Here is a 13,291-nt window from a genome sequence, read left to right as displayed (position 1 = left end):
ATATATATATATATATATATATATAATACCTGGTGTATAATATGTCACCTTTAACATGAGATTAATATACGTGCAGAGTCAAAGCAGTTAAACTGCAAGCACAAATTATATAATATACACAAATATATTTGATATATATTCAATGATTCTTTATATTCAGACTAGAAAATGATAACTTTGACTGCCAATCAAATAGTCACCTTGAGATTTCTGAGGTCTCGTTATCTCGAGTGACAGGTAGAGATTATGTAAGTCAATCAGCGACCACAGCAGCAACTCTCACGTGACTGACTCTCCTGATTGATTGCTAATGCCTGGTGACCCATCGCCCCCCCCCCCCCCCTGCTCTCTGCGTTCCACCTACAGGCTGTTCTTCAGACGACACTACCCGGTCACCAGCGTGACGTACAGCAGCATCGACCCAAAGGACAGGAGGTGGGCCCCGAAAGACACCAAACCCCCTTGTTTAGACTAGACATACCCGGCTTGTCCCTGTCTAGAAACCATAGCGACTACGATTACAAATCATGACCCGTCATCGCATTCTTTCACTGCGTCAGCCGTGACCGCGGGACAGAGCTGTGAGCTGTTACATGTTGCATGGACACGTATCAACCTTTCTGTCATGTGTGCATAAGCATGTTTGTTTCTGTGTGCGCACCACACATGCATGGAGGATGTCGCCGTTTGTGACATCTGTTCTTCGGCTGTTGTATGTGAGCTTATGCCTTGCAATTAGTGTACGTCTTAGCTAGAGCTCTCTCTCTGTCTCCCTCTCTCTCTGCTCTAGGTGGGCTAACTCAGACAACAAATCTGTCCAGTAAGTATTCTGTATGTGTGTGTGTGTGTGTGTGTGTGTGTGTGTGTGTGTGTGTGTGTGTGTGTGTGTGTGTGTAAGATAGTGAATGAATGTGTTGTTGACAATGAATGAGTAAGCTGTGTGTGTGTGTGTGTGTGTGTGTGTGTGTGTGTGTGTGTGTGTGTGTGTGTGTGTGCGTGCGTGTGCGAATGTGTGAGAGTGAAAGTATGCAAGTGAATAAGTGAGTTATTGAATGAGTGAACTAGTGTGAAATGAGTTTGCCAGATGTCAGATTTCCTTTCTGTAGTAGAGGCTCTGCTCCAATCCACTGCTACCACCTCTAGTTAGTCCTAAAGTGGTTAACTAGTATCTAGTAGCCAACTATGTTGTTGCAGAACTGCCTGTGGCTGTTTATTGGATTGTGTTAAGGAATGTTGCATGGGAGTCGTCGATACTGTCTGAGCCTTGGCCAAAACAAACAAACATGATTTACTAATACTTCCACAGTACTGCACACACCAACAAAGGAGGAAAACTCAGGAACAGATTTTATTCTCCACCTTAATCATGTGTATCCCATTTCCATTTCTGTCGTGTCTTATTAAACTCAACTCTTATTGTCCCCTTCTCTCTCAAACACCCTCCCTCCTCCATTTTCTAATTTCCCCTCCCTTCTCGACCATCCCATGTCCTCTCTCTCTCTCCCTCTCGCCCTCTCTCTCCCGCTCCTTACTTTCCCTATGTCCTCACTCCCTCCCCCTCCCTCTCTCACCCCCACCATCCCTAACTCTCTCTCTCTCTCTCTCTCTCTCTCTCTCTCTCTCTCTCTCTCTCTCTCTCTCTCTCTCTCTCTCTCTCTCTCTCTCTCTCTCTCTCTCTCTCTCTCTCTCTCTCTCTCTCTCTCTCTCTCTCTCTCTCTCTCTCTCTCTCTCTCTCTCTCTCTCTCCCCTCCCAGGGTGTTTGGCTTCGTGGCCCGTAAGCCCGGCAGCGTGGCGGAGAACGTCTGCCACCTGTTCGCTGAGCTGGACCCCGAGCAGCCCGCCTCCGCCATCATCAACTTCATCAACAAGGTCATGCTGTCGCAGTGCCGGTAGAACGCCACAGAGATTGACAGAGAGAAGAAGAGAGAGAGAGAGATGACTTAGAGGGCTGACGTTGGATCAGGATTATAAGCGATCGCATAAAGCAATATAGGGTTGGGTGATCACTGTTGGTTTGTGTTGATTCAATAGTGGGTGAATGTCACCCATGGGGGAAACTAGGAGCCTTCAGTTCCATCCCTCCTTGTATCTGTACAGAGTGCTTCATCTGCACTGACCCGCCACCAATCCACCTGAACACCTCTTATTTCAATGTTCACAGGTATCCATGTAATCCGTCCAAAGCTAGTAGTCATACAACGATCTAACCAAAAGGCAACAACAAAAACTTAATCAATAATCTCAATTCTTTTATAATCAGCCGTAACGTTAATTCAGTATTTTAACCAAATATGTCTACCATGTTAGAAGTTGAATAAGCAATAATTTGCGAAATATTCTGCATCTATCGGAAACCAACACGAATTTCGACAACATTGGAAAAATGTATGACTGCTTATTCACCTTGTTGCATTCCATCCTGAATAGTTTCAAAACTAGATCTGTAAACAAGACCATGTGTAAGCGCTTTCAAGAAGAAGGAAGGTTTCCATAAACAGCTCTTTAAACTATCGTCAAAGTATTATGGTGTGATTTGGGTTGGAGCAACGATAATCTTGCTGATTGCGTTTTTTATAGACCTTGTGGATTCTATAACAAGTTGTTGCACTGTCAGGGGCAAGCATATTCCCCATAGGGCTCAGAAATTGACACGCATAACTGCCTTTATAAATATGTAAGATGTTTATATCAGTGTTGTAACTAAATGCATTATTTTGTTTTGTCTTTGCAAATAAGTGACCAAAGAACATTTCTGTCTGTATATTGTTTAGTGAATATATATCAAGACCTACGTAAGGCTAGCAGAATGATGTACAGCTCAAGTGATCATGTTTATTACAGCCATGAATGACAATCAATATTTTTGTATTCAAATAAATAGTTATTAGTGGGGTAAGAGACATAACGGTCTTAATGAAAGATAACCTGAATGTAATGTACTTAATGTCAACAGTGAGGGATTGTGAGGTATTGACTGGTGGAAGGAAGGTATTGAAAGTAAGGTTAGCAGACTAGCTGCTATAGCTAACCAAAAGAAACCAAGGCGTTGCTACGTGTCCCTGCAGGTTTTAAAAGTAATGTGTTCAAAATGGAAAACAATGGAAAGACGCCAAGAGAAGAGAGTATTTCTTTTTTTTACAGAGCCGTCGGTCTATTATTCGATTATGCAGACATTGACTGTTGACTCATCCATATCAGTTATTTTGACCAATTTTGATTAAAGGGCCTAATTCTTGCCACATAAGATATTTACTACAGTATATAAAACAGTTAATAAGGATATCAAAAGTATTTTTTTACTCCCGTAACAGTGTGAGGTTATCGAGTATTAATTATATCCAAAGCTGACATGTTGGACAAAGTCAAGATAGACACATACAACTCTCCCACTGATGTAAAATAGTGGTCTAAAGACCGTTAAACATAACCAATGATAGAGCACTCTATTATTAATAATAGGCTTTATATATATTTTTGTATTTTCGCCTCATGTATTTGTACTTTGCATTTAGTGTGCTGCCATGTTTCATAATACACCAAAAACACTACTTGTATGACAACTATAAAAGTATATATAGTGGTCTTTTTCTCGTTGATCTGTTTTTATGTAGTAATATATTTTCCCATGTGCATCTATAGGACAATACAAGAGAAGGAGGAAAATAAAACAAGCTTGTTTAAATAGCAAGATATGAAACATTGTATATGCACACAAATTAAGAATATAATAAAACGTTCTGGTACCAAATGTATACTTTCTTTGGCCTTCGTTTTTTCATTACTCATTTAAAAAGATTGAGGACAATGAACACATGTTTTGTTTAACGAGTTGAAAGAATGTGGGTGTGTCCCTGCTAACTTTAAGGCCAAAAGAAATGTTGATATCTGAACTGTGGATAAAAATGTATCATTGGTGAGCTGTGCTTGTCTTACCTTATACTGAGGGCTTCATAAAATGTGTATTAGGTCCAAAGGCTATCTTGATCAGCATCCTATATGAGTTGCCATTGCCTTTGTCCCAGTATGTCATCCCAGTCATCCTGATGGTGCAGGCTTCCATGTTGAATGCATGTCAACTACCCATGTTTGCGGCCTTACTGACTGGGTTCTTTAAAATACCCCCCTCTGAGGAGCAGATTCAGAGAGTCCTGAGACATGCCACGGAAGGCTGTGTTGTTCTCTCTCTGAATTCAGCTGAACTTTGCTATAAAAACAAGTCTAAGGGGGTTTACTCCCACCAGATCATTCCTGAGACTAACGAGGCTGGGATCACTTGATCCACTGATTGTCCGACAGTAATGAGGTCAACTGCACACAGCTGGGGTCTCTGGAGGTACTTTATGTTGATCTAAAGTCTGAGTGGAGGATGAGACCATTTGAACACTGATAGAGGCCTCAGTGGATTCAACACCATCCCAATTCAATGAGGTGGGAGAACACTCTCAGATTCTTGGAAATGTATACAGCCGTTCAGAATCTGAATCTCCATGCAGATCACCAATTCTACCAGTAGTGAAACCTGACAAGACACGTTGATTTGAGGATCTAGGAGTGATAATCTAATAATAATACAGAACAAATGTGCTGGTTTTGTTCTTGATCTTGTCAGTATTTTGTCTAATTTTCCTTATTTTACTTCCGATGCAGCAATGATTATACGAATTGTTTGATTTGTTCCACACACCACATATGTACCACTATCACACAGACACAGTATTATTACAGCTATTCATGTAAACAAACAAATGCAACGACGCAAAATCAATGCATAGAAACTAAAAAAAAAGATATCAACAAAATCTATCAAATCAGCTGACGGGGACATAATTTGTAAATTAGGTAATATTTAAAAAAACGTTTTCTAAGCACTTAGGGCATATCTCTGTAGAATGAGTGTAGCATCACCACTGCAAAATACCACAGACTGAGAATAGAGTTAAGGTACTTCTCTGGTGAGTCCTGCTCTAGTAACATGACTCCAGGACACACGCTGGTCTGTCGACAGATTCCACCCGGTTCTTAAGTACAGCATCCTGTCTCAATCCATACCACATCTCAATCACAATACACCCAACATGGGTTGGGATCCACGTTTAGACATTAACCAGACAGATCTTGTAGTTTAGATAGTGTGTCTAAGACGTTGTTAGGATAATGTTAATGATATAAATCGATTCCCTAAATTAGAATAAAAAGAGTTGAATATGGTGGAATATTTGCTTGTCTTGAATATTGTGTGAGCTTTGTAAAATGTAAATTAGGTCCATGTGTTCTCTTGGTTCACAGCCTATGATTTGCTGAATTAAATCAACTCTAATCATGGCTTGGACATAACAAGGAGTTACATGTGTTTACTCTCAGAAAATAATTTCCACAACAGAAGCGTCAATTCAATTAGTTCATAATTCCCTTTAATGTTTTCTTTTGCAACAAATCATCCACAAATCAAAACCACAATGATATTAAATAACATTAAAGCATCATTCATTGAATTTTTTAAAAAAAGTAACATATGCAAATCACCATCACTTAAAACAAAATAAAAGTCCCAAGATCAACTGCAATTAATAGCTTTTGTTTTTCCTTTTTTTGTAAAATATATCAAACATTTGAGGCTGAGAGCCCAAAAGATGCATCATATCATCCATGGGTCAACTTTCAAATCTTGAAACTCTTATTTCTTTATTTTATCCCAATCCCTATCCCTTTATTGGCATGGGTCATATGATTTTAATAAAAAGATAGTGGCCTAGTAAAAATATGTTTTCATTTCAGTCAAAATATCAAAAAACTTCAAAAAGCCCTTATTTTGAAATGCTGTGCTGAAGGAAGTTTTGCACAGCTAGCATGGTAAGGTCATGGTGCGGAGGAGTTAAGTGGAGAGGGGGTTAGTGTGTACAGGTGAGAGGGGAGAGATGAGCTTATCAACGTTATTTTCTGTGACATTAGAATTGTCAGCAAGAGGTAGACTGTTTATCATCTCTATCCTCAGTGACCCTTGACACCTCAAACAAATAAGATTAACCTTAACGGTCATGTGTCAATTTAGTGAAAAAAGTGTTACACAGCAAAATTACTATCTCCAATTTAAAGTCCAGAAGATTTGAATTGAAAAATAAACTTGTTTGTCTATTGTCTCGCAAAAGCCAAATTCCACACAGCTGCTCCCAATCGTTTCAATAAACGCTCAACAACAACAGCTCTCTGTTGAAGGAGAGCTGTTGCCTACTGGCAGAAGCTTCTTGCTAGAGCAGTCTGTTATTATAGAGAGACGCCATTGTGGCCAATGAAAATACCATGGCTGCCCAAATGTTGGGAATGTCATTCCCTGAGGGAAACGCACTATTCAACAGAGGGGAATAGAGCACTTCCTTCTCTGTGTTCACCTGAGAGGAAGATGGTTTGGTGGTTCTTTTTGTTAATCAAAGTACAACTAAGGGTTGTAAAAAGCACAAGTAATCCTACCACATTATTCCCTTCAGAATAAAAAAATAAAGACTTGGCCTTCCACCATAAACTCATCCCCTGGTGGTGGACTCCTATACTATACTCCTATAGTGTGACAAGCACCTCCCCAGAAAGCCCTAGCCGTGCCTCAAATGAGCCACATTAAAGCAATGCTATTAACTTGGCTTTCCATAGCTAAGCAGAGGACTAAAAGCTAATCTCCGATAGTGCAAGGTAAACTCAATATCAAAGCTCAATAGGCTTTTTTTTCGTTTTTTTTTTCCATCGTACACAGTTTGCGCAGACTCTCAAGAAAAAAACCAAACAAGAATAAATAAATACTTTAACAGCCGTGGGCAAAAGCGGTGTTACCAGTGTTGCTCCAGTCCAGTGGATCTACACATCCTCCCCTCCTCCTCTCCAAGCCCTGTTACGAGACCGGGGGCCCTGGCTCCGTCCAGGACGGCGGGCTGGGCGTCAGGGCGTAGGGGCGGGGGGGGGGCTGTGACGGAGGTCTGCTGCTGCTGTGCAGGGGGCTGGAGAGGTGGTGCCAGCGGTGGTGTGAGAGCTGGGCGTAGGTGGAGTTGCTGCCGCAGTCGATGTAGCGGTAGGCCTCCAGGCTGTTCTGGGACGAGCGCACCAGGTTGGAGGTCTTCACCGACGTCCTGCGAGGGCCACACACACCCGGAGGGTCACGGGATGTTGCGTGCATGTGATACGGCCGCTCGCCACAAAACATGTGGTGAGCCATAGTAGGGCTGTGCAATTCATCAAATTTAGATCGCTTTTTTCGATTTTTGGGGTCAATCGATCTCCAAACCAACATAAACCGAGTTGAAACGATTTTCTATATATTCTTTTAGCAGCTGTACATTATATTTGTACATTAATTTCTGTTTGAACATTTTCTACTTGAACATTTTGTGAATTTTTTTAAGGGGGGAATTTCAAAGTTCTCTGTTACAAAGTGATTTCAATATTGACCACAAAAATCACGATTAGGATTTTTTGGTAATCCAGCAGCCCTAAAACATAGTGGACCGCACTGACAGATATATGGCGATATTGAAACTGAGAGAGACTGCCTACAGGTGGGTCTGTGGACATTTGGGACCAAAACCCAGAACCTTTTGGCCGAGATTCAAACATCAGACAGCCACTTCACTTTTCTCCCAAGATGTGACACCACTTATCGACTACTATAACTCAAAGAATGTCCTGGGTTGGATTCCTGACCACCCACGCCTACATGCAAGTACATAAAATATGTATTTGTTCTCTATGCTTGGGTCTGTGGGAGTCCCTGTAGATGAGACTTAAAATCTTGCTTGTTTAAAGGAAGACAAGAAGAAGGTAGAACTGGGATAGCCCCACCAGTCAAAGGAGACTGTGTAATACTCACTGGGTAAAAACCACAATGTTGTGGACCTTGATACTGGGCATGGTGCAGAAGAAACTGAAAACACAGATTAGATAAAGAATGTCAGACATCAGTTGTCGAGTAAACAAATTACAAAACCAAAAAAAAAAACGATAAAACCACAAGGGTTTCAAGGCTTTCATTACTTTCCATCCACATGCTCCCTTACTGTTTGGGGCCTCTCAGCAGTAACCATTGGTATGTCGTATATTCACCAGCATTGCTCAAAGACTGAAGTACGACTTACTAGACATAGGGGGCGCTGTCCCCGATCACCACGCTGACGGTGTAGTTCACCTGGTGGAAGAAGAGGGAGGAACACATCTTTATACTGGAACAATATGGAAGAAATCTGTCCCCACAATGAGACTTCTCCCCGTCGTCCCCTCCCCTCCCCTACCTGTTTCATGCTGAGCGGCTGGATGGTGATGACGTTGTCTTGCTGCTGGGTGCCCACCACCGTCTTCATGTAGAGCACCTGGCAGCTGAGGCTCTTCACCAGCACAGAGAAGAAGTTGGAGTTGGTGAAGTTCAGCGAGCTCTGAGGGGGGGCGACAACACACAGGACACTTGGTATCCACAGACATCGCATTCAAAGGTCTGATTTGGCATGTCAAACGTACATTTATTCAGACTTTCCGTACATTTAGCATTGAAAATTAAGTATTTTGTATTTTGTAAGTATACAAAATAATAATAGCAAAACATAACATAAAATCGTATAGTATACAAACAATATAATAATATAATATCCAGTGAGGAGTTTCAATAACGTAGTCTTTTTTTATTTTATTTAGAAATGTTTTAAACTCATTTCATAACTACAGGCCTATGCTTTCTGCTGTGAAACTCAAAGTTTCCGTCTGGGAATGATACAGAAACTTCTTATCTTGTGACAGACATAACATTACGCAAGACTGTCAACCCCCCTACCCACAGCCTACCCTGAAACACTGCATTGTGGGATTTGTAGTCCCTTTAGCCTACAACAGCCACAACCCAGAACCAGCAGCTACAACAGAACCGGTACCGTCATGTTCATCAGCACCCTGGTCCCGGAGTGGTCGAATTGCACCGTCACCGAGCGGATCCCATCGTCCACGACGACCACGGTACGTGGGAACAGGAAGAAGGCCACCAGGGCAGAGGCCAAGAGACACACCACGGCGGACAGAACCACGTACAGCTTCCTGTGTAGAAGGTGATTATGGTATCAGCAAAAAGAATGACGCAATGGCACTTTGTCGTTCACAAAGTGACTCTATGAGCTGCTATAGAAGCCGATGAAAGGGCTATACAGTGATACATGACGGTTTATTGTCATGTCAATCCATCGTCTTAATTTAATAACTTAATTTCTCCGGGTTGTATGGATTGTAAAGTAGGAAGCGCGCAGAGACAAGGTAGCTGAAATAAAATAAACATCTACTTACGTCCTCTGGGGCTGCAGTCTATGGTCACTATAAGGAATCAGTGCCACCAACTCGTTCACTTGCTCTGAAATGTTACATGGATTCAGAGAGAAGGTTGTTTGGGAGATAAAAGTTACAGTGCCACTCCTGTTCAGTAATTTCCATAAAGTAATTTTAATTAAATTGAAATAGGAACAATTACTTTAGCTGCCTCCCTATTACTTTATCATAAATCTCCTGCTTTATCACTAAAGATATACAGAAAGGTATCGCTGATCTATTGCTCGAATCCAGTCTTAATCTTTATTGCATGCAACACATTTTTGCAACTTAATAAAGCCATTAAACATTTGTGTGCAGGTTCAACATCCAGCACAAAGACTGTTCAGTAGGCTAGTGATGTCAGGAATCAAGCAAAGGATTTTTCCTCAGGGAAAAGAACCCTCTATACCCAAACTCGGAGCACTGCACCCCCTTAAGACAACTACCTATGGCCCAAAGTACCTCACCTATAGTGTGAATTATGGGGGCATGGTGAAATTGTAGTAAGACACTGGCCGTCCAACTCACCGGAGGGTATCCGACCCGAGCCCTGGCACGTCGGGCAGGTAATGCTGTCCCTGCCGGTGAACTCCACGTAGGGGAACCGGGCGATGTCATCCTGTCGGTCCAGGCCGTTCAGCGAGTCATCGTCTGCATCCTCGTCGTTGTTCTCGCCGTTCTGGGACGCCGCGTCCTCCCCCGGCGGGACCAGGGCCAGCGGGACGGAGCTGCGGGACCACCAAGCGCCCATGGCTGACGATCAAGCCAGCTTATTCCCTTCGGACGGCGACAACTAGCAGTTCATGCAAAATCTAGGAACAGGAAGTAGTTTTTTTTATTTAGACAGGTTCCCAAGCCGCTATTGAAAAAAATCGACGCCGTGATAAGAAGCAGAATTGGGTCAATAATTCGGCCACAGGACCCGGGGTGCTGCTGACAAGAGATATGAAAACCACCATGTCGGGCAGAAAGTGCACAACAGACGCACTTGTGTTAACTCTGAGCTAGCTTAGAGGAGAACTACGTTTATTTAGTTTTGGACATCATTCTTCATTTTTTTTCTTAATCTTTACCTTTTGGATCCACAAAGTAATCGTCCCATGCCCTTGTTCATTTACTTAGGCATACAGCAGTACAGACGTCTAATGCTTTCGAGACATGATGGCTTGCGGACGGTGGATGTGTACAGTATGTACTTCCTCCTTCCTTGCTGGTTTAAACCGCAGCTCCGCATTGACTACAGTTTACTATGCTGCCACCTGCTGACTGCTGACGTTTGGTGGGAGACTCACGTTTGACGCACAGACAACAGTAATAATCTTTAATTGAAATAACAAACATTATAACTTGTATTTCAACTCAAAATACTGGAAAGCTTCTAATTATTCTTTATCCATGGTGATGTGGTATTGTTTGTAGCATTTTCTTGGGGGAAATTCCACAGCTCCTGTAAAATAAAAATACATAGAATCAGAATTCAGAAAGTGTAGGCTTTATCACAAAAGGAAAATTATGTGTCGGTGCTATGAATACAAAACACAAAAATACAAAAAACAACTGGAAGGCATAGGCTTAAATTAGAACTACTGTATGAACGACTTCTACCTACTTTTACTTTTCTTCCAACCTCTGTCTCAGTTCAGAATTCTCTCGCTGCAGGACTTTGTTCTAAAGAAAATAAGCACAATAAATAAAGTGGCAGTTAGTTCTACACAAAGAATGAATCTAAATAGGCTGCTGTTCTATTTATATGGTCAGTTCATATGGCCTAATTTATAAGGATAAAGGTTCATGCAATCAATTATTGATTTTGATTAAACAAATATGAAATTGTTTTATTCAACAACGAAAGATCTTCCAGCCAACCTTGTGTCTGAGGGCCTCCACGATCAAGTCTCGCTGACCCCTGACATTCTTCTCTTTCTTCCCCACTCGGAACGCATCGCCGATCAACGACACCAGAGTGTGGGACTGAGGAGAGAAAGACAGCCCAAGACAGTCACCCTGCATATCGCCCTTGGTTCGGGCCAGGTCGTTTGATTTTGACAACACAAACAGTTGACAGGAGATGATTTAGATGTGGTTTATCATATTATGTTATATGTTAAAACTTATTTTAGAAGCTCAGTACAGGACTGATAAGGTCCAGTGACGTCACTTATAATGTATTATTCTCCTTCCACATTATTTGACCATTTTCAAGAACTTATAAACACAAATATTAACACCATGAATAACATTGGACACATGTCCATGGAATCCTAAACAGTCCTAAACAATCATCCACATCCAAAAGAGACTTCTGTTGCATCGACGGGTGAGATATTTGGACATGGCTACTCACAAACTTCTGGCTCTGGAACAGGTAGCAGTGGTACATTTCTGAGGCCGGGTGTTGGGCCACGAAGCCAAAGACTTTGGGAGTGGCGGGGAGGACGCCACAGAAGGAGACAGTGGAGATTGGGCAGGTGTACAGCATGTACTGGACATGAACAGAGAGGCGGACAGGTGTACAGCATATACTGGACATGAACAGAGAGGGGGACAGGTGTACAGCATGTACTGGACATGAACAGAGAGGGGGACAGGTGTACAGCATGTACTGGACATGAACAGAGAGGCGGACAGGTGTACAGCATGTACTGGACATGAACAGAGAGGGGGACAGGTGTACAGCATGTACTGGACATGAACAGAGAGGGGGACAGGTGTACAGCATGTACTGGACATGAACAGAGAGGGGGACAGGTGTACAGCATATACTGGACATGAACAGAGAGGGGGACAGGTGTACAGCATGTACTGGACATGAACAGAGAGGGGGACAGGTTTACAGCAAATACTGGATATGAGCGAGAAGAGAATAACAGGTGTACAACAAACCGTGTTTTAAACATGAGCAGAGAGAGTAGGACAACAGCTGTACAGTATACTAAATATGAAGAGCGAGAGTGTGTGTGTGTGTGTGTGTGTGTGTGTGTGTGTGTGTGTGTGTGTGTGTGTGCGCATTTGAGTGTGAGTGCGTGATTGTGTGTTTATGTGATTGCGTGCGTGTTTTTATGTGCGTGTTTGTGTGTGTGCGTGTGTAGGCGTGCATGCGAGGATGTTGGCCTATGCGTGCGTGCGTGCGTGCGTGCGTGCGTGCGTCACTGACTTTGGTTTTCTTCTCCAGGATGTCTATCCCGCTAGAGGACAGAAACAGGTGCACCTTGTTCTTCTTCTCCACTTTCTCCACAGAGTCTTTATCGGAGTTCTGTGGGTCGGGTGGTGACATCACACAAAGAAATCTGTTTCAGCCAATCCACCGCTTTAGTTTATTTTGCTGTGTGCAGCACAGCAGACTTCTAGGATACCAAACGGCGCATTTTAGACCGAAGGACACACTTTGTTATCTCAAAGTGGAAGTTCAATGCTTGACATTCAGTTTCCACACGCAATAATTTAATTTGACTATCAAATCAAGATAGTTCAACAATAAACACAATACAATGACAGATAAACTATAGACTCATGTCATGGTAGCTGCAAATAGAGCTGTATGATGAATGGTTATGAATTTACAGCATAAGCTCGGTGTGTATAGCGAAAAGAGCAAATTGTGATGTACAGATGGGAGGCTCTGACCTTTACACTCTCCACGGCCTCCGCCAGGACCTGAATGCCATCCGGCCGAAGCACCTCCACCCTCCCTAGCATCTACAAACACATAGATGTACACACACACACACACACACACACACACACACACACAAACGACAAACACACAGACATGCACACACACTCAATGAAAAAGATTGTCACGACGATCCGAATGACTTTTAGACTACAATAGCTAGACTAACAGACAAACAGAACAAATATTTAAAAGTGTAACGACATTGTAAAACCAACAGATTTTTTTTATACCTTTACTGCAAAGGAGATCTCATTGTCCTCCTCGTTGTCACTCATGGTCAGGTTTGGGTGGTTT

The 13,291-nt window shown here is 42.4% G+C and overlaps 2 protein-coding genes across 2 annotated transcripts in view; one reads left to right on the top strand and one right to left on the bottom strand.

Moving 5' to 3' along the window:
* The window catches only part of LOC307079638 (tensin-2-like), a 52,575-nt gene extending 48,789 nt beyond the window's left edge, over positions 1–3,786 (top strand). Inside the window, 3 exon segments of the mRNA XM_079742084.1 lie at positions 367–435; positions 791–820; positions 1,755–3,786. Coding sequence (XP_079598210.1) covers positions 367–435; positions 791–820; positions 1,755–1,893 — 238 coding nt within the window. The 3' untranslated portion in view covers positions 1,894–3,786.
* Positions 3,787–5,389: 1,603 nt separating this feature from the next.
* Positions 5,390–10,531, bottom strand: LOC307079660 (transmembrane protein 106C-like). Its single transcript, XM_079742113.1, has 8 exons — positions 10,395–10,531; positions 9,850–10,133; positions 9,301–9,364; positions 8,898–9,057; positions 8,268–8,408; positions 8,115–8,164; positions 7,850–7,903; positions 5,390–7,112 (listed from the first exon to the last, which is right to left on the bottom strand). Exons 2-8 carry the CDS (start codon positions 10,070–10,072, stop codon positions 6,878–6,880), a joined length of 927 nt encoding a protein of 308 aa, XP_079598239.1. The 5' UTR covers positions 10,073–10,133; positions 10,395–10,531; the 3' UTR covers positions 5,390–6,877.
* Between the last annotated feature and the right edge of the window lie 2,760 nt (positions 10,532–13,291).

This window comes from Pollachius pollachius (genome assembly GCF_949987615.1).
Source record: "Pollachius pollachius genome assembly, chromosome: 8".
In the NCBI taxonomy this organism is placed as follows: domain Eukaryota; kingdom Metazoa; phylum Chordata; class Actinopteri; order Gadiformes; family Gadidae; genus Pollachius; species Pollachius pollachius.
The sequence above is the reverse complement of the archived record's forward strand: the minus strand, read 5'-3'. Positions and strand labels throughout refer to the sequence as shown.

Excerpts from the sequence above, each read along its gene's own strand:
- LOC307079660 (XM_079742113.1), bottom strand. The coding sequence starts at position 10,072 with ATGGGCGCTTGGTGGTCCCGCAGCTCCGTCCCGCTGGCCCTGGTCCCG. Across the intron at positions 9,058-9,300 it reads AGACTGCAGCCCCAGAGGAC|GAAGCTGTACGTGGTTCTGT; the intron begins GTAAGTAGATGT and ends CCTTCTACACAG. Across the intron at positions 8,409-8,897 it reads GGGTGCTGATGAACATGACG|AGCTCGCTGAACTTCACCAA; the intron begins GTACCGGTTCTG and ends GCCCCCCCTCAG.